The 19,390-nt window shown below is 36.9% G+C and overlaps 3 protein-coding genes across 5 annotated transcripts; 1 reads left to right on the forward strand and 2 right to left on the reverse strand.

The window, feature by feature from the left end:
- Positions 1-2,873: 2,873 nt before the first annotated feature.
- On the reverse strand, positions 2,874-12,119 carry LOC132117511 (steroid receptor RNA activator 1-like). The gene is made up of 5 exons (XM_059526843.1): positions 11,973-12,119; positions 6,097-6,213; positions 5,374-5,588; positions 4,294-4,402; positions 2,874-3,430 (listed from the first exon to the last, which is right to left on the reverse strand). Exons 1-5 carry the CDS (start codon positions 11,995-11,997, stop codon positions 3,267-3,269), a joined length of 630 nt encoding a protein of 209 aa, XP_059382826.1. The 5' UTR covers positions 11,998-12,119; the 3' UTR covers positions 2,874-3,266.
- LOC132116810 (uncharacterized) lies at positions 9,028-10,437 on the forward strand. The gene is made up of 3 exons (XM_059525671.1): positions 9,028-9,204; positions 9,501-9,615; positions 9,827-10,437. Exons 1-3 carry the CDS (start codon positions 9,041-9,043, stop codon positions 10,160-10,162), a joined length of 615 nt encoding a protein of 204 aa, XP_059381654.1. The 5' UTR covers positions 9,028-9,040; the 3' UTR covers positions 10,163-10,437.
- Positions 12,120-14,755: 2,636 nt separating the features above from the next.
- On the reverse strand, positions 14,756-19,339 carry LOC132116811 (protein phosphatase 1 regulatory subunit 36). 3 transcript variants are annotated; one of them, XM_059525673.1, is made up of 11 exons: positions 19,140-19,339; positions 18,484-18,548; positions 18,257-18,349; positions 18,087-18,175; positions 17,923-17,992; positions 17,649-17,747; positions 17,374-17,505; positions 16,227-16,278; positions 15,876-16,084; positions 15,149-15,346; positions 14,756-15,054 (listed from the first exon to the last, which is right to left on the reverse strand). In XM_059525673.1, the coding sequence occupies exons 1-11, from the start codon at positions 19,161-19,163 to the stop codon at positions 14,790-14,792; spliced, it is 1,296 nt and encodes a 431-aa protein (XP_059381656.1). In that variant the 5' UTR covers positions 19,164-19,339; the 3' UTR covers positions 14,756-14,789. The 3 variants fall into 3 exon arrangements, with proteins under 3 accessions (XP_059381656.1, XP_059381655.1, XP_059381657.1); XM_059525672.1 differs by having other exon boundaries at positions 15,140-15,346; positions 19,140-19,337; XM_059525674.1 differs by having other exon boundaries at positions 15,140-15,346; positions 19,171-19,336.
- Positions 19,340-19,390: the final 51 nt, after the last annotated feature.

Consider the following 19,390-nt stretch of genomic DNA (forward strand, 5'->3'; position numbering starts at 1 on the left):
CTTTTGTATTTAGGATTCAGGGATTTGTTCTTTTTATCGCAAAAGGAAGTCTCTTGAAAAAGCTCTGTTTGATGCTTGTGCTTAACTTCTATTCAAACTCAATGGAAGCGTGTTGCTGGAGAGAGAGCGTTCAATAATCAGTGTTGACGTGTTTATCTACTGATGTCTTTTTAAGATGCTCTGTTTGCTTGATCAGTCTCACTGCGACGGTCAACCAATGCACATTCATATTAACGCGAACAATCAAAGTTATTTAAAAACGAGAAAGCGGACATTGCTGCTAACTCTATATAGTGATGCTCAAAAAGATTTGAACTTGTTGATATTGTATTCAGACTATTGCTGGTGAATATCTGTTATCTGCAGAGTGACTGCTATTCAGATCGATCTCTTGTCTTATCTAAACATGTAAGGTATATTGTTGTAAGGTATATTAAAACGTGTTTTGCATCTTATATGCACAGATTAATAATGCGTGTTCAGATTTAGGCTACTAAACCAGTTACATTTCTATTAGTAAAACTGTATAAGCTTAGTCAGATTTGTCAAATATATTGCTTCTTGTTTTATTTTGTAAAGCAAGAATGTTAACGTGATGATTGTATGCATGTTTTTTTTTTGTTGTACGATTAATTTTATCAAACTTTTTGCCTTGGCTGTATAAAAGCTGCTCGTCATCTGGTTGACTCGTGTGATCACTGCCGTCAACAGACAACCAACTGTAAACTTTACCATTCTTTTTATGGTTCTATTTCAACACTTTCAGGCTACTTGTGGCACATTTGACAAAGATCCGTTCTTAATATTGAATTTATATTCAATCTTCATTACAGAACCAAAGTTTTCCTCATTATTGACCTCATTAGGAAGACATTTAGACTTGAAAGAAATAAAATGCATGGGAAAATTTTCTATGTCTTCTAGTAATGTGGTTCATTGTAAACGGCTACTGAAAGAGAGTTGCTTTGTGGCCTGTTTTTGTCTTCTTTATTGTTTCAGCACAGTTTATGAAAGGCCTAACAGCATCTTTTGATAGTTTTTGACGTATGTGTTTCTGTTGAGGCATGCTGTTTTTATTGTCAAAAAGTGGGTGGGTATGATATCGTTTTCGGAGTAAAATGTACTTTTTGCAGTTTGGCTCTAATGCAACCGGGCTTATAAATAAAAGTGCTTTACGAAGTGTTGTAGTTGTCATTGTGTATTTGTTGCCAATGATCTTAGAAGCTCTGTTGGTGACCAGTTTTGAGAAGTGCATGTTATTATTGAAGTCAATGGGAAATGGGGTTTTGCTAGTAATTTTCTAAACTTTGAACCAATTGCTTCACAAAACGATTAACTTTTTCAAAGTATTCTAAATGCCACATGCTGGTGAGGTCTGCTGGTAAATGATGTAAAAGCAATGAAAAGTAAGCTCAAACATGCATAAAAACACTTTTTACATCAGGCAAATGTTTTGTGTAAATCTATTCATTGCAATTAAATAAGTACTCTCTGGTACTGGTGAGAGGTAGTCGAAAATGACCAATCTCTAAATGAATGTACTACATTTTAGTTTAATAATGTCTTTTAATTAATATTTTCTATTTTTGGAATAGTTATAATGCATGCATTATCTTTTAATCACTTTTTGAGCATTGACCCAAGAATGAAACTTCCAAATTTTAATTCTTGCATGCTATTTAGTACAGACTTAAGTTTGGTCACTTTTTAAAGAAGCCACTTCACAGATTATTGCTAAAATAAAATAGAAAATACCAAAAATGAATAAATAAATAAATAAAGGATAATAAATATGAAGAATGCACTAAAATACTATTAAATTTTAAATGTTTTAATGTTAAATATATTTTCCTAAACATGTTTTAGTCTAAAATCACGTGACAATCAAAGCCATAATTTAAGTTAGTTGTGTTTCAAATTTAGGGTTGATATCATGAAAAGTTAGCTTTCAGTAAGATTTTGTTTGGGTGCAGTACACAATATTTCCTCTAGATGAAATTTGTTTCCTGTTGTTGAAAAACATTATTATAAATAAATTAATAAACATGCAGTATACAATGATGTGGGGTGCCTAATATTTTCAAAAGACTGTAACACCTGTAACACAAAACATCATATATACTGTAGGTTTAAGGTGCGAGTCTGAGGAGGCAAGAAAATTGTGTTTCCAAACCAAGGAAAAGTGGAAAGTAATGGGAGTTATGAGATCAGGGTGTTTTTAGACCATGATACCTGATTGGCTGACGTCATAGTGACAGTAGGTTAAGGGGAGGGGCTATATCTCCAGTCCATTGCCTACTGCCCTGAAAGTAGCATGCATTGTCTCATACTGGTGCATACTGTCGGTATAATGCTTAATGTGTTGCAAAATGTACCCAATTGTGCTCAAGCCCCAACAATTTCTGCCAATAGCTACATTTCATCTTCTTTCCCCCCCCGGACTGAAGTCTGACAGCCTATGGAACCCAATGGAGGATAGTTATGAAATGAAGCACATAATTAATTTGGAGCGTCTCTATAACTCAAACTCAACAAATTAAATTTGTTGATAGTAGTAGTCAGATTGAGATCTATGTGACAAACCTCCACTTTCCTAAGTGCTATGGGTTCTTTGGTGTCTCAAGGAAGACACGTGTTAGGAAACGTATCTTTGCTTATCTTAATTACTTGGTCTAAAATCTCTTTTTAATAGAACTGTATTAGTGTTCATATATATATATATACACACACACCAATAATTAAACATTTTAACTGTGGTGGCTTAAATGTTATTACACATGTCAGGAACGCATTTACATCAAAAAGGCTTTTACTTTTGTTGTTTTGAGCTATGGATAATGTATGCATGTGATACTGGCTACAACAGTTGGATGTTAGATTTTTTTTTGCCTATTTTATTGCACATCACAATGGAAAGCTTTTTCAAGATAACATGCCAGGACAGCCAATTAGATATATAATACCAGATTATATATATTTATAATCTGTGCAACTGGCTAAAATAATTCATAATCACCCCTTTTAAAAGCAGAATTTTATATACAGTAGTAACACCTCATACCTACATTTTTTTTACATTTTTGATGAATTAAGGAAGATTTTTTCCCAGCACTGATCTACAAAAAAAGTAATATTAGATGATGTAGATGGGAATGAGAACATTTTTAAAGAAGGATAATACAAAACTCTACACAAGTAAACTCAAATCACTTTGGCAACTTCTATAATGCAGCGTGGGTTTTCAAAGGAATGGACATCGTAGATCCTCATGAGCCTGGATCAGTGCAGGTGTTTTGTTCTGGGTTCAGGCTCCGAGCTTCAGCGATGAGACGCTTGACTCCAACCATCCACTGACTGACTTCAGCAACATGGTCCACCATCAGGCCTCTGTGGATCTCATCCGCTGCATCCCAATTTTTTCTTTTCAGGTCTGAAACAAAGCACATCTGGCTTATTTTTCTCTCCCCATTGGCCTAGGTATCTGGATTATAGGTAATAATGTAGTAAATAATGTTCAGTTTCTTGCACAGATTGTTTCGCTTCATAAGACCACAAAAAATATCATCAGGAGCCATGTGTATTGTTTCTTTCGTGCCTGCATAGACTTCTTTTCAAAAAGCATAATATAAAGCAGTTTCAGCTAAACATCTTCTAACTGTTTTTCTGAACAACAACAACAAAAATCACCTACATCTTGAATGACAACTATATAAATGGCACATTTTTACTTTTGGTTGACCTCTCCGTTCAAGAGCCTTCTAGGATCTGACAAACAGTCAGGCAGGACAGATCGCTGAGAGTAACATGACTCTAAAATGCTTCTCATGTGACCTGTTCTTGAGAGGCTCAGATTTCCTGATAGCATACATCAGTCACGTCACTGTCACGTTGTGTTTTTAAAACAAAAAGATGTGCTTCACATGATGTGTGTCACTTGCATGTTGATATCAAGCAAACTGAAGAAGTTCCATAAAGTTTTGTGCATGCATGCATTTATGTGCTGATTAAAAATCATATGGTTATTTTCCTTTCATGCTGAACATAACTGGCTAAACCTTAAGGGGTCAGGAAATGCAGAATCAGATTAAAGTTGTGTAAAAATGATCATTTTCACCGTCAGTTTAAAGGGGCTTTTCCTCTTGCCGATACTCAAGATGGCAAACGCTGTGACTTTCATGCTTAGTGGCAACACTTATATTCTGCTCTGATGTATAGTTTTGACATACAATCTCCTTTAGACAGAACCAGTGCGTGTGAAAGTGAACAACACTCTGAAAACTGAAAACGACTCACCTTGGGACAATCTATGCATCCTACGTTTAACCAAAGGAGAAAGTTTTCCACCTTTCCACATGTCCTCAAAAAGCTTCAGACGTCTTTCCACATCATCACAAATCTGTTTCTGAAAAACGATGACACACAAGGTGACAACAGGAACATAAATGTCCATTTCTCCACTCTGACAAGTAAAAATAAATAGAATGGCAAGAAAAAAAAGCTCTAAAAACTACATTTTTATAAAGTTTGGCCCTATTATAAGGTGTGAGAATTATTTGCATGTTTTTTATGTTATGTGGTTGAATCCATTAGCTCTATTTAGTGTTACATATTATCTATTACAGTTTTTGTTAATGTTTTGATTTACATTAATTTTTTTGTTTTCTGCTTCTGTTAAATATAGTTAAAATCTTATAAAATCTATTGTGTGATTTTATTTATTTTTGAGTTGTTTTTTTTTTATGGAAGCCCGTTTCCGCCACTGAATAAAGAATAAAAAAAGGTGATTGCGACTTTATTTCACAATTCTGACTTTTTTTTTCTCATAACTGTGTGACATAAACTCACAATTCTAAGAATATATCAGTCTTTTTCTCCTCTTCAAAATTACACTTTAACTCGCAGTTCTGACTCTATTTCTCAAAACTGCGAGTTTATATCTCACAATTCTGTGAAAAAAAGTCTGAATTGTGAGAAAAATTACCTTTTTTTTTATCCAGTTGTGGAAACGGGCTTCAATAGTTTTTAAATAAATCTTATTTTATATCTATTTTTTTTTCAGTACATCAACTTAAATTAAATAAAAGTGAAAAATGTTGCATTGTCAACTTGTTTTTTTTTTGTTTGTTTGTTTTATTTTACTTCAATTAACATTTATTTTATTTCAAGTGAAAAGTTTTTTAAGGTTTCAGGTTTAGTAAAATTATAACAACCCTGGTTCCATTTATTCTCAATAAAATCCTAAAATTGGTAGTTTTCTCCTTATTTTGAAACTATGCTAACCATAAATCTTTCCTGCTTGTTTCATGTCATTATGTCTGTTTCCCACTGGCTGAACCTTACAGGCTCTTGAACTATTTTCAACATTGACCTTACCTTTACAGTATGTCTGCATGCGTTCAGCGCTCCATAAAGTGGTTCTTGCACATCCTCAATGGACAGCTCTGTCTCCAGCTCTGCCTCAATCTTCCCATCGGAGGGAGTTTTGGGACATACGGAGGGCGGGGTGCTGCTGTCCATTGGAGGAGGGTTCATTCCCCGGGGCGGCGTTGGCATCGCCACTGCTGGGGATGGCACCTCTGATCCAGAACCTACAGCGGGAAAATCAACCATTTAGAATTCATTTTGTGTTCGTATCAATTTGTGTTAAAGTGCTGTTACGTCACAGATGCAATACACATAAATTTTATATTTCTTTGCATGATTTAATATTTAATATGCATTTTCTTTACAGATGCTAAAAAAAATTCAAATTCAAAATACAACCATAAGGAGGTCAGATTATATGCTCCGACTTCTCCAGAGCTTAAATGGTCATACGCTTAAACATTTCAGAAGAAAAATTTCCTAGGATGTCAATTATACAATAACAACACTTAGTAAAGCAGGGAAAATTTAAAACCTGGTGGTTCTGCAATACAAATGAATAGAGGTAATCTTAAAAAAAAAAAAAAAACCTTTATGATGAATTAGATTAATTTCTCAATCAATTCAAAGGCTTTGAAAATACGTTCCGTACAGTCTGCCAAAAATGCATGTACTGTAAAGAGATGAATCAAGATAGACGTTGATAACATTGAACAGTGGGATGAGCTTGACCTGTGAACTGGGGCGCGTGCACCCTCTTATTGAGAATATTTCGCTTCGGTCCCCCTGAATCCTTCTGCGAGCCGTATGAAAACTGCGGCGGGTCGTTCCACCCGTGCTCCTGATTACCTGTGCAGAAAATAACATCATGAGTGAACGCGGATCTGTGCGTACAGTACCTAGCAATCTACGTCTTTTAAAGGTGTGCAAGGTGATTATAAGGTGTTGCATCCATTGGTTATTTCTCTTCATTTTTCACATAAAGACAAAGCCAAAGCCCAAACACAGTGACACAAAGGTTTGACTGTAGACAATTGTAGACAACAGAGTGAAAATGTGATACTGGTCCTAAACACATTTATGCTTCCAACTGGTAAGCAGCGGCTAGCCCATAGAGGGCGCTGACCTCTCTGTCAGATTTTATTTTTATTTAATTTTTTATTTAATAATAATAAGCTTTTAATAATCTCTCATTTTGAAAAATAATCTGTGTTAATGACATGCTATTAATGGTTTTACTTTAGAATGTGTTTAGAACTCTCCAGAATGATATTTGCATTCCCTTCATGTTGGTTTAGTAGTAGCCAATAGGCTGTCTTCCCTGGGCTCCAGTTCGCTCAGCCCTACAGTGCTGGAATTTAAGCCAATGGTTCCCCTGTTGCTACGCAAAAAAGTTTATATTTTGCCAATCATCATCGTCGAATTTTATGGTTTGGGGGCTCTGAAAATTTCGCCCGTAGTACCAAGATTAGAGCAGTGCACCTGCTGCAGCACGGGATATTTACCTCAGAGGAGTGCGAGTGCAGTATGGAGGCGCCGACGACGTCGAGTAGCATTAATTTAGTCGTGGGAGTTGAGCTAGCCCCAAATTCAGTTAAATCTCTACACCTGTATCCCTTTGAAAGAACAACATTAGCGGAAAAACTAATTGTAAAAGAACTCGTACCAGACAAGCCAGAAGTGAACATAACCCAACAGGCGCGAGAAAAGGAGAAAACCTACAAGAGATCCTTTTCCCGAGGTTGGTTCAATCGAAAGCTTTGGCTTACTAGCTGTGGTTACGCCAATGCAATCTTTTGCTTCCCTTGCTTACTGTTTAAAACAAGTGCTTGTGATAGCTCGTGGACACAGACAGGGGTAACAGACCTGAAACATATGTCAGAACGCATTAAGAAACATGAACGGGCAAGAGTGCATATGGACAACTCTGTGAAGCTAGCCATGCTAGGCCGAATTAGCATAGCCACACAGCTACATGAGGGACACCACATTGCCATAAGAAGGCACAACGAGGAGGTGGACAGGAATCGGCATATTTTGTCAAAGATCATTGATGCCGTGAAATTTTGTGGTGCCTTTGAACTTGCTTTGCGTGGTCACGATGAGAGTGACGCATCAGAAAACCCTGGCATTTTCCTGGGTCTAATTGATCTCATGGCCTCGATCGACCATGAGTTAGAGGTGCACCTGGAGAACGCCGCTGTTTTTAAAGGCACTTCGAAGACCGTGCAAAATGAGCTGTTAGACTGCATGTTGTCAGTTCTCAGAGACATACTACGTTCCCTGTTATGCGCATCAGTTGAACCTCATTATGCAGCAGCCAACATCCCACATCCCAAAGATCGGCCAGTTTTTTTTCAGACGTAGGGGGGTTTTCGACATTTTTTTTCCAAGTCATTCAAACGAACGGCATTGCTGGATGAAGTGGTGGCACACAGACTTCTAGGTAGGGCTGGGCGATATATCGAATATTAGCGATAATATCGGAATAATTTTGACGACGATGTACAATTTGAATATATCGGGAAAATCGAATATTTCAAATTCAAGCATACTTTCCCAAAAGAACGCGCCGAATGTCCAAAAAAGGAACCTGTAACTGCTGACTGCTCTACGCCCCTCTACTACGAGAGCTGTAATGATAGCGGTTGCCAGATAACAAGAGTTTAAATCTCCGAATCAGAGCTCCACTGTTACAAGGATACATTTTCTGCCCGGTGTTTGCTTATTTTAAGCAATCTGGCAACCATGCGCACGTGCTCACTCCTCATTACGGAAGAGCCGCTGACGATGATCTGAAAACACTAACAAGCTGGAATGGAGCGATCTAATGAAAGCGTCGTTCAGCCGGTCTGTGTTCTGTCGTGAGATCTCAACTGTATTGTTTGCATTTGTGATCGCAAAATAAATGCACTTACTCGACCGCTGATGTTTGAATAGAGAAACATAGGCTATGGCCATTTGGAATTACTATTGGGGAATTTCACTGATATGTTTACCAGTTTCCATAATATAGACAGAGAGAATGCAAAAGTCTTTGGTATTCATTTATATATATTTATATATAAGAAATAGCTATGTGCTTCAGCAACTAGCTCCCCATCTAAGAGGGTTTTTAGTGTCAGTAGGAACATAGTTTCATGCCACAGAGCTTCTCTTAAAACCACAGACAGTTGACAGACTTGTGTTCTTAGCTTAAAAACTTGTTAAAAAAATTAAAATAAAATACTTATCCCAGTTGCATAGTTTAAATTGTGAATTGCATGCACTAAAAAGTTGACAGAATGCACTTTCTGTAACTGTTACTTAATTTGCACTGCTTCAGTTACATATAGGCCTACATGTATTCATTTAATAAAAAGCAGTGATCTCTTGGTCTAGATTTTTTTAACTGCTTAAATTAGCTGTTTAATCTAAATGTTTTTTTTTGTTGTTTTTATTTTAATGGGCAAAACAAATCATGTTTTTATTTTTTATTATTTAAATGCAAATGCAAACATATCGAGATATATATTGAATACAAAATTTTGACAATATCGAGATATAATTTTTTTTTGTATATCGCCCAGCCCTACTTCCAGGTGCTTCAACAACGCGATGGAACTTCCACAGTCGAGCTGTTAACACAGTTTACGAGCACAAAGACGAACTGGTTAAGAGCGAGGCCGGGGGTTGTATGAGAATGTTGGAAGATGAGGTTTTCTGTTTCATCCTGGCGTTATTCCACAAAATCATGCCACATGTAGACATGCTGTTTAACCATCTGCAGAAGAGGAACATAGACTCTGTCTTCATCGCAGGGATCACCCAGAGGTTCACTCACAGCATACAGGCCATCAGGTAGGCTATGATTTTGCATATTGGCTGAAAACATGCTTATGTAGCCTAAACAATAAAAACATAAATCCACATGGCTGAGTACAATAGAACCTATCATAAATATCACAATTTCGCCAACATGTTAGACTAGTGAATTTATTTGTGATGAATCTAGATAACATTGACTAGGCCCAACACAACAATAGCACATATTTAAATACAGTTTTATTAAAATTATTTTTATATCTCCAGCAAGTTGGTTTCTAATACATTAATTTCAGGGTGGACAGTGACTTGTGAAACTTATTTTGGATCAGGGACTCCGTTCCTTCTCTAGTTGAGGATGAGGAGTATAGGGGACCTGTACAGGAACCACCCCTAAAGAAATGGAGGGCAATGGGAGAAGAAACGCAACAGCATCTGGCAATAGAGGTAAGCAGTAACAGAAATTCTATTTCTCTATTCTATTAGCTTATATGTATCAGCTAGTGTGTGTATTATAATTATAATTAATAAAACTTACTTGTTCATAACAAAATTGTCACTGCTGTGAATATACTGATTTTATTGTATTGTTGAACTGAGAAATGTGAAAACTTAATGTTTTGTGCTTACTTTTCTACAATTATGTATCGTTGCACAGGTATGTGATACCATTATGAGCCATGCCAAGGAGAGGTTTTCTTTCACCAATCATCTCATCAGTGCCACTCTGTTGCAAGGAGACTTGTTTCCACAACACAACAGAAAGTTCCCGGATTCAGCACTAGGAACCACGGTGGATGCCTATCCCATGTTGGACAAAGCCAGACTTAAAACAGAACTGTCCCTGATCTATGAAAATGAGGACTTCCAGGGTTGCAGTGGTGCACTGGCTCTCTTTCAGGTTGTAATGGAAAATAACCTTCAAGACACATTCACCGAAACTGTAAGTCTTCTCAAGATCCTCATCACCACACCAATGACAACAGCAGAATAAGAGAGGTGCTTCTCTTCTTTAAGAAGTATAAAAACTTTCCTTAGGAACACGATGGCACAAGATCTCCTCAACGCTCTGGCTATGCTCTCTATAGAGAAAAAACTGACACGGGACATTCCAGATTTCAACACAAGAGCCACTCAGAAAGATAGACAAGCAAAGTTCCTGTACAAATAAGAGTTCTCCATCCCCTTCACTCTCACTCCCCCCCGCATTCACTCCATCTACCTCTCTCATACACAAATCTAACTGTCACAGACACCATATGTTAGTCTCTCTCTCTCTCTCACCCTTCCATCTATCTCTCCAACAGATTACAAGCAATATTATTGATTAAATAAAAAAAAAATAGAATTTAGTAATTAAATGAATTCCTTAAAAGTTAACCATTTAAAATGAGTAAAATGTAAAAAAAAAATTTAAACAAAAATATCTGACAAGCACTGGCCTTGTACGGCATAATATTTGTAACTTTCACAATGTAATCCGTTTTACAATGTTAGAAAGCATGTTGCAGCAACATGCTTTATAATTGTCACCATTGTTGAGATTCACAGGCTAATTCTTGATGTCTGTGTCTCTCTTTTTTGTATAAGAGAAACTTTTTAGAAACTATTTGGATTACATTGTAAATATAGCGTATTCATTTTTATGCTGTCATTCTCTTACTCACTCAGTCTCTCTCTCACTCACAGTCACACACATCATATTTCACACACATTTGCCATTAAAATAGTGATCTCAATAGGAATGTAACAGTATGTTTGCTTTGCTTTTTTTGTTTTGAAGTTCTGAGCTGGATTACTGTGTTTCCATACTAGTTAAAATGTTAAAATCATCTTTCTTCTCATACTTGGTGTTCTTCAAGGATGTTGTCCCACCCTTTCTTTGAGAGCCTTCTCTCTTTCTCTAGTATCAACACAGACTGTTATCCATTATCCAATGTGTCTACAGTGAACTTTTAAAGATATGTAGTCTACAGCTGGGGATTGATTAAAGAACTAGATTGTTGCATTCCCTAACATAATTTAATGTTATGCGTTTGCACTTTTTCTATCTGGACACGGAGCATAATAAACTTGCAACTTGTTCAATATCATAACCTGTGAAACTGTTGATTTCTACATGGCAGTTCAATTAATATTGTCTTTTTAGACCATTGGTATTGACTGGTTTGAGTTATAAGCAAGGGACATGGGTGGCCTAAAATGCACCAGAATGCAGGAAATCACAACTAAGAAATAAAAAAATTTCTGGGGGAGGAGATATATATATCCTTAATTTCTAATTAATAATATGCATGGCTGGTGACTTCATTTGGACAACTCTAAAGTCGATTTTTTTTTCAATATTAAGATTTTTTTTATTTATTTTATTTTGTTTGCACCTTCAGATTCCAGATTTTAAAATAGTTGTATCTCACTCAGATATTGTCCTTACATCACTAAAATCAATCAAAAGTGTATTTCAGGGTCAAGAAAATAAACTTCCAATTTTACATTAGCCTACATTCAGGCAAACCGGCAAACACGGATAAAATTGTCTACTAGAAGTCAAAATGATTTAATTTAGATACAATTTTAAATTAGCGTTAGCTGCCACGTCTCAGAGCATGAGCTGTCAGACACTAATGGTCAGTTAGTGTTGGGTTGATTATTGTTCTGTCGTCGTTTAAATGTCATGAAAACTTCCGAATGAATGAAACCGACGAGCCATGAGCTTCAGCAGCTGTTTACTCACACGAGAATCACACGGAAGATTTACATGACACGTTTTATAAACATGTGATATTATATCTATTCACTCTTACCTGGTTTTACAAATCGATCGCTCATCGCAGACTAGACTCAAACATCAACTCTGAGGAAAAGTCTCTTCGTTCTGCTAGTTCTTCTTCTTCGGATTTTAAAAGCAGCTCGCATCCGTGATGCAGCGCTACTGCCATCTACTGGAGCTCGTTAACTCCTACACAAACAGCGTGTCATTTTCGCTATTAATGCTGTTTTTATTAGGAAAAGTTCAGCGTTTTCCTGCCTTGTTTACCCACAGCATTTCAGTATGTTCTTTAAGCCATGTCCTGTTATTCCTATGCTTCCCATTTCTTTCCTCATGTCCTCTCTCCATTTCATCTCTATTCTTAATCTGGGCACAACTGTCTCCTCTTTCCTGATAGAGTGCCATAAACAGTGCCATAGAGAATAAGAATAACTGAACTCTTGTTTCCTAATCCTTAGCCATGCAACCATTTTTTTCTAATACAATCTTTTTCCCTTTCATAAATGTGTTTTACACAAGGTAAATATATAAATAAATCAAAATCTAAGATCAGAAATGTCCACACTGACACCCATTGAAACTGCGATATTTAATACCAATGCCATTTAATCATAAAACCATGCATTCTTTGTTAAAGTCTTTCATTTGGTTTTCATCAAGGCTTCAAAATTCATATGTATGTAATGTATTAATTCATTCATTCCTATTATCCACCTTCTGATAGCACCATATTCTCAGGTTTGGTCTGAAGTATGTACAGTACATCAGAGTGTGGTTGTGTGTGTGTGTTTTTTAAGAAATTTGTGCATGTGTGAATGGTAGTTTAAAAACAATTGACACGGCATAAAAAAAATATATAAGCTACAGTAGTGGCCAAAAGTTTTGACAATTACATAAATATTGGAAATTGGAAAAGTTGGTGCTTAAGTTTTTATAATTGCAATTTGCATATACTCCAGAATGTTATGAAGAGTGGTCAGATGAATTGCATAGTCCTTATTTGCCATGAAAATTAACTTAATCCCAAAAAAAAAAACCTTTCCACTGCATTTCATTGCTGTCATTAAAGGACCTGCGGAGATCATTTCAGTAATCGTCTCGTTAACTCAGGTGAGAATGTTGACGAGCACAAGGCTGGAGATCATTATGTCAGGCTGATTGGGTTAGAATGGCAAACTTGACATGTTAAAAGTAGGGTGATGCTTGAAATCATTGTTCTTCCATTGTTAACCATGGTGACCTGCAAAGAAATGCGTGCAGCCATCATTGCGTTGTATAAAAATGGCTACACAGGCAAGGATATTGTGGCTACTAAGATTGCACCTAAATCAACAATTTATAGGATCATAAAGAACTTCAAGGAAAGAGGTTCAATTCTTGTAAAGAAGGCTTCATGCCATCCAAGAAAGTCCAGCAAGCACCAGGATCGTCTCCTAACGAGGATTGAGCTGCGGGATCGGAGTGCCACCAGTGCAGAGCTTGCTCAGGAATGGCAGCAGGCAGGTGTGAGCGCATCTGCTCGCACAGTGAGGCCAAGACTTCTGGAAGATGGCCTGGTGTCAAGAAGGGCAGCAAAGAAGCCACTTCTCTCCAAAAAAAACATCAGGGACAGATTGATCTTCTGCAGAAAGTATAGTGAATGGACTGCTGAGGACTGGGGCAAAGTCATATTCTCTGATGAAGCCCCTTTCCGATTGTTTGGGGCATCTGGAAAAAGCCTTGTCCGGAGAAGAAAAGGTGAGCGCTACCATCAGTCCTGTGTCATGCCAACAGTAAAGCATCCTGACACCATTCATGTGTGGGGTTGCTTCTCATCCAAGGGAGTGGGCTCACTCACAATTCTACCCAAAAACGCACCATGAATAAAGAATGGTACCAAACACCCTCCAACAACAGTTTGGTGAAGAACAATGCATTTTCCAGCACGATGGAGCACCGTGCCATAAGGCAAAAGTGATAACTAAGTGGCTCGGGGACCAGAATGTTGAAATTTTGGGTCCATGGCCTGGAAACTCCCCAGATCTTAATCCCATTGAGAACTTGTGGTCAATCCTCAAGAGGCGGGTGGACAAACAAAAACCCACTAATTCTGACAAACTCCAAGAAGTGATTATGAAAGAATGGGTTGCTATCAGTCAGGATTTGGCCCAGAAGTTGATTGAGAGCATGCCCAGTCGAATTGCAGAGTTCCTGAAAAAGAAGGGCCAACACTGCAAATACTGACTCTTTGCATAAATGTCATGGAATTGTCGATAAAAGCCTTTGAAACGTATGAAGTGCTTGTAATTATATTTCAGTACATCACAGAAACAAAGTTTAGCAGCAAACTTTTTGAAAACTAATATTCATGTAATTCTCAAAACCTTTGGCCACGACTGTATATAATATATATATATATATATATATATATATATATATATATATATATATATATATATAAAATGCATTAATGAAAACATTAATTCATCAAAATTAATGTTGTGACTAATCATAGATCTATCCAAGACTGTAATAATCCCTAATAAACTAATATTTAAATGGTTAATGTGAAAGTGGAAAAACATAATATGTATTCTTATATATATATATATATATATATATATATATATATATATATATATATATTATGGCTGTTTTTTTCTTCTGGTGCACTTTTTTTAATCTGACACATAAATCTAAAGAGGCTTGAACTGAATAACAATGTTGAAAAGTGCCATCTAGTGGCCGTATTGTTATTTCTCTTTATTAAATATGATTGCAGCCAACAACCCTCATGGCATGTACAGCACTGCGTACATTAAACAAAATGGCACAATATAAAACACAAGGCAGTCTCCAGCGTTTTTCAGGTTTATTCTGTATCTGAGGACACCGCTTCAGTGGTAGCTCTGGAGACTAAGTCAGCTCGGCTGGAGCGCATGCGTTTGTCTGCAGCTGTGGTGAGCGATCTTTGGCCAGTGACGGAGGTCTTGATGAGTACTCGTGGGTCAGCGCTCACCACTTCGCTGTTACTACCCTCGTCTTCCTCGTTCTCAGTCTCCTCTTCACTCGGGCCTTCCTGAGGCTTCAGTGTCTCGGGGCTGAACTGGCTCAAAGGCCTTCCAAGGATTCCAAAGCTAAAGGCAAATCAATGTAGATACAATCAGACACCGGAGACGAAACCATCACATACTATAAAACCATAGCATGATCAAGTATTACCTCAGAGACCTCAGCTGCTCTTTAAGCTGCTCTTTGAGCTCCTCCATCACCGCCTCTGAATCACAGTCTTCTGTCGAGGGCACTTGAGGACCTCTGAAGCGCTCAAACAGGTGAGGGGCCTTTTCTTGTGGAGTCGGCAGCAGAGAGACCATCAGCGGGGAACGCTGGGTTATGATTTTGTTCAGGGGAGGAAGACGGTTTGACTTCCTGGGTTAAATGTCAGGAGACAGAGAGAGAAGACTAAATCTTAACTTAAAGTTGCTTGCACACAAAATTCGAATCAAATTACTTGCACCACTTCACAAAGGCAAGAAAGAACCTCTAAAATCTCTTCATTATTGTATGCATACATAACATAAGGTGCATTTTTCAAGTAAATTAAGTGTTACTTTTATTCTATTAATTATTATTAATATAAAAAAAAGATTTTCTACACATAATTAAAAATTTTACAAAATTAAAACAATACAATTAAAAATGTAATATTTGCAAAAAATCTGAAATTATAAATGAGGACTAACATTTTAAATATCATATTGTTTGATAAAAATTTAATATTTTAATTACACAATTCAGTATTCTAAATATAATATTATTTAATAGTAAAATATTTATATTTATCAATCAAAATAATATGAAATCATAATTTAGTTTAATCAGATAAACATTATTAGACTGCATTATAATTTCACCCAGTTTTCCTGTGTTTGTCAGACTATGCCACTTCCCTCCTCACCAGTTATTCAGTGATGTTTGTCGGGAGTTCAGAACCTTAGACGGACTCTTCTGGGAACTCTCCTGGTCTTTCCATTCTTTTTTTGATTCATTTGGTGCGGGGTTAAACACATTTGAGCCAAACAAGCGTCCGATTTCCATCCGAATGCCCTTTAGGCCCCGCCTCTCGAAGGTCACCCATGAAGCATAGCTGTAAAATCTGAGGAGACACTGAGGAAGAGGAAACACACACTAATGGAATCATGGGAAAGATACTCTTCGAACTGAGATAGATATTGAAATACATGATATTCAAAGATCTCTATTTAACTTTTGCATCTTCATGAATCACATATGGTGTCAGTGCACAAACCTCATTTAGTTGCATGTCACGGTCAATGGATGCGTTTAAGGACATCCTGATTCTGTTGACATAAATCACGCATGCTCTCATCCATCACATCGGTCATTAAAGGAATATTTCACCCAAAAATGAAAACCTCACCCTCAGGTCAAAGCTGTAGGTGACTTTTTTTTAATTAAATCAAACAGTAAAGAAGATTTTAGATTTTAAGCGGCTGTTTTCAAGAATAAATAAAAAAGGAACACAAAATGAATACCCCTGGCTCTTGGTGATATATTGAGGCCTAATGAAGTCAAAATGATCATTGTGTGCAAGAAACTGAACATTATTGTATTACCTGTAATCCAGAGCTTAAGGTAAAAGATCAATAGTGGAAAAGCAAAATGAATATCGTTATATGGATGCTTTTCCGCATCGCGTTCAGTGTGGAAAGGCCTTCAGTGTGGAAAAACATCCATGTTTCACATTCACGATTTCACATCATTTTTTGGTGCTTTAATTGAACCAGTTAATTGAAAAAAGCCTTTCCAAAAGAACCAGTTTGCAGAAAACAATAGAATTTCCCTGTTCCCTGAAGCCCTGGATTACAGGTAATAAAGTTGTAAATAATCTTTTAATTTTTTGCACAGACCGATGGTTTAACTTCATAAGACCTTAAAGGTACAATAGGAGATCTTGGAAAAGGCTAACATTAGCCTGATAGCACTGAAAGTGAATGTCACAACCTCCCTGCAATCGCGATCCGGGTGAGCAGAGGTATGCAGATACATACGTTGACAGGCAGGTAGGAAAGCCAATTAAAACACTCAGACCGAGCGTTTTGATTGGACGTAGATTTCTTGCTCCTACGCCTTCCACAGAATATATAAATACAGATAAATACATTTAAACCACTCAACTTAATGATTGCTATCGGGATGTGAAGAGACTTTCAACCAGTATAACCAGATAATCACCTATTGCACCTTTAATATATCATTACGGGTTTTACATTTGTGTTCCTTGATATGCTTTTTTTTATTCAAAAACTGCAACCGATAGCTTGAATGGCTTGGGGGTAAATAAAAACAGCACATTTTTGGATGAACACTCCTTTTAGGACAGCAAAAACACACATATTTTATATGGCAGATATGCTATCAGAATATGTTCAGACCTGTCAGAAATTTGGTGCTGATGCGGGAGCAGCTTCAGCTGCAGACTGAAGTAACAGACGGCAAACTGCCTTTGTGCCAGCTCCAGTTTAGCATTCATCTGCATCTCAGAGTCACTGAGTAATGATGGCCCGCTGGGAAAGCAAACGTCACAGATGAATGAGATTAAAAGGGCTGTGATAGGTTGCTGAATAGGTTTCAGTAATGAAGCACTGTTCCTTTAATAATCTCATGCTTTTTCACATGGCTTCCAAACCAACTCCAAATCCAAACTCACGCTATGACAAAAGTCGGTTTCTCCTCCAGAGCTTTCTTCTCAAAGTAGCAAGAAAAGTAGAGCAGGAGTTTGCCGAGAAGCTCATCAAGCTCTTTGCTCCTGTGAATATTTTGGACAAAAATACTTGGAATCAATGAGCGGCACTAATATAACTACAACTAAAGGAGTAAAAAAAAGAAGTAAAAAATTATGTATAAACATGAAAAAGCCATCCTCAAACAGTACTAAAACAAAATACACAGTACAATAAAAATGGAATAAATATAAAACTCACTTTAGCAGGGACAGAAAACGTGAAGGAATGGGAAACCTGTCGTTCTTGTGTAGCAAACAGACTGCTGCCACTGTAACACATTAAATATACATTACATTTATGAGGAAAGACCATTTTTAATGGCTCATGTTGTTTTCATCATGTAGAAAAGTGCATGGACCTACATTTAACATCCTGAATTGTGACACATTCCATTTGTGAGTGTTTTATTGAGGTCTTAAAGGCTTCCAGTTGAGCGGGACGCACCGTATTCCTTTGAAAAATACATCAGAGTAAATCAACTGCTCAGAAAAAGACCTCGTGCATAATGACCATCTCGAAAAAGACAGAGTACGTTTGCCACTTCTCCAGAGGCTTTCTGGACTGCTCTTGGGATTTAGACGTATTTGTTTTCTTCTTCTCTTTCACCTCTTCTTTGGGTTCGAAACTGCAAACAAAAGAAAACTGAAGTAGTGATTGATAAAAATGGGGGGAAAAAAGGCGAAACCACACCAAACACTGACAGATTGTTAAAAACATCATAGCAAAACACTAGTTAATAAGACCATGGTCAGTTTTTACCGTATGAACTCCAGGGTTTTTGTTTCATCGTTCCAGTCCCAGCGTCCATAGGAAGGCATTGTTATCTGTTATGCAATAATCGGTACATTAATTTTCTCTCTTGACCATATTAGACTATGGTCTCCTTTTAACTTTTAATTTGATTTAACATTTAACATTTTAACAATAACAAAAAGAATGCTTTACTTTAACAAGGTGATTTTTTTTAGAGTGAGGGATTTGTCTGTCCTTATTACTGTTACAAATATTACTAATTAAATTTTCATAATATACAGTATAACTTTACATAATTATTTGGTTCTGTATTTTACACTAATGAGACCATTTAAAAGTAATTAGCTAAACAAACAAATACATCCATACATACTGTACAAATAATTACATTTATTTTCTCTAATAATATGTTAAATGATGTACCATCGCCATGTGCATGGTAAACTCATAACTAAATGTTACAAATGATCCAAAAGCGCACATCTCTGTGATCTTTACTCAACAATTAAGTTAAACAAATCAAGTAAAGTTAATCAAACCGGGAAAAACAGTAATTAGCGTGCAAACGGCTGCTTATTCTAACACACACTCGGTCTGTTCATATTCATATCGCTGAAATAGTTTACTAGAACAGTGATGAATACATAAGTATGAGTTCCTACCGGTTCAGAAGGCGATTTTGCCATAACTCACTCAAAATAGATTCACCGTAAAGTTGTAGCTTTAAACTCCGGAACTGAAGGCATCTGCGGTATCCTAGCGACAGCCGGTGACTGGCGGCAGACGGGACTACGTGTGACGTTTCTGCGGCAAGCCACGCCCACCACGCACAAATACTTCTTGCTCTGAACCCGACGCGTTTACGAAGCTGTCACCAAACTGGAAAATTTATCAGATATTACAGTGTGTGTGT

Source organism: Carassius carassius, chromosome 36, assembly GCF_963082965.1.
Source record: "Carassius carassius chromosome 36, fCarCar2.1, whole genome shotgun sequence".
Classification (NCBI taxonomy): Eukaryota; Metazoa; Chordata; class Actinopteri; order Cypriniformes; family Cyprinidae; genus Carassius; species Carassius carassius.

Excerpts from the sequence above, each read along its gene's own strand:
- LOC132117511 (XM_059526843.1), bottom strand. The coding sequence starts at position 11,997 with ATGAGCGATCGATTTGTAAAACCAG. Across the intron at positions 5,589-6,096 it reads GCACGCGCCCCAGTTCACAG|GTTCTGGATCAGAGGTGCCA; the intron begins GTCAAGCTCATC and ends TTCCCGCTGTAG. Across the intron at positions 3,431-4,293 it reads GATGCATAGATTGTCCCAAG|ACCTGAAAAGAAAAAATTGG; the intron begins GTGAGTCGTTTT and ends GCTTTGTTTCAG.
- LOC132116811 (XM_059525672.1), bottom strand. The coding sequence starts at position 19,163 with ATGGCAAAATCGCCTTCTGAACCG. Across the intron at positions 18,176-18,256 it reads CCTCTGGAGAAGTGGCAAAC|GAATACGGTGCGTCCCGCTC; the intron begins GTACTCTGTCTT and ends TATTTTTCAAAG. Across the intron at positions 17,748-17,922 it reads CGTTTTCTGTCCCTGCTAAA|GAGCAAAGAGCTTGATGAGC; the intron begins GTGAGTTTTATA and ends AAATATTCACAG.
- LOC132116810 (XM_059525671.1), top strand. The coding sequence starts at position 9,041 with ATGAGAATGTTGGAAGATGAGGTTTTCTGTTTCATCCTGGCGTTATTC. Across the intron at positions 9,205-9,500 it reads CACAGCATACAGGCCATCAG|GGACTCCGTTCCTTCTCTAG; the intron begins GTAGGCTATGAT and ends ATTTTGGATCAG. Across the intron at positions 9,616-9,826 it reads AACAGCATCTGGCAATAGAG|GTATGTGATACCATTATGAG; the intron begins GTAAGCAGTAAC and ends ATCGTTGCACAG.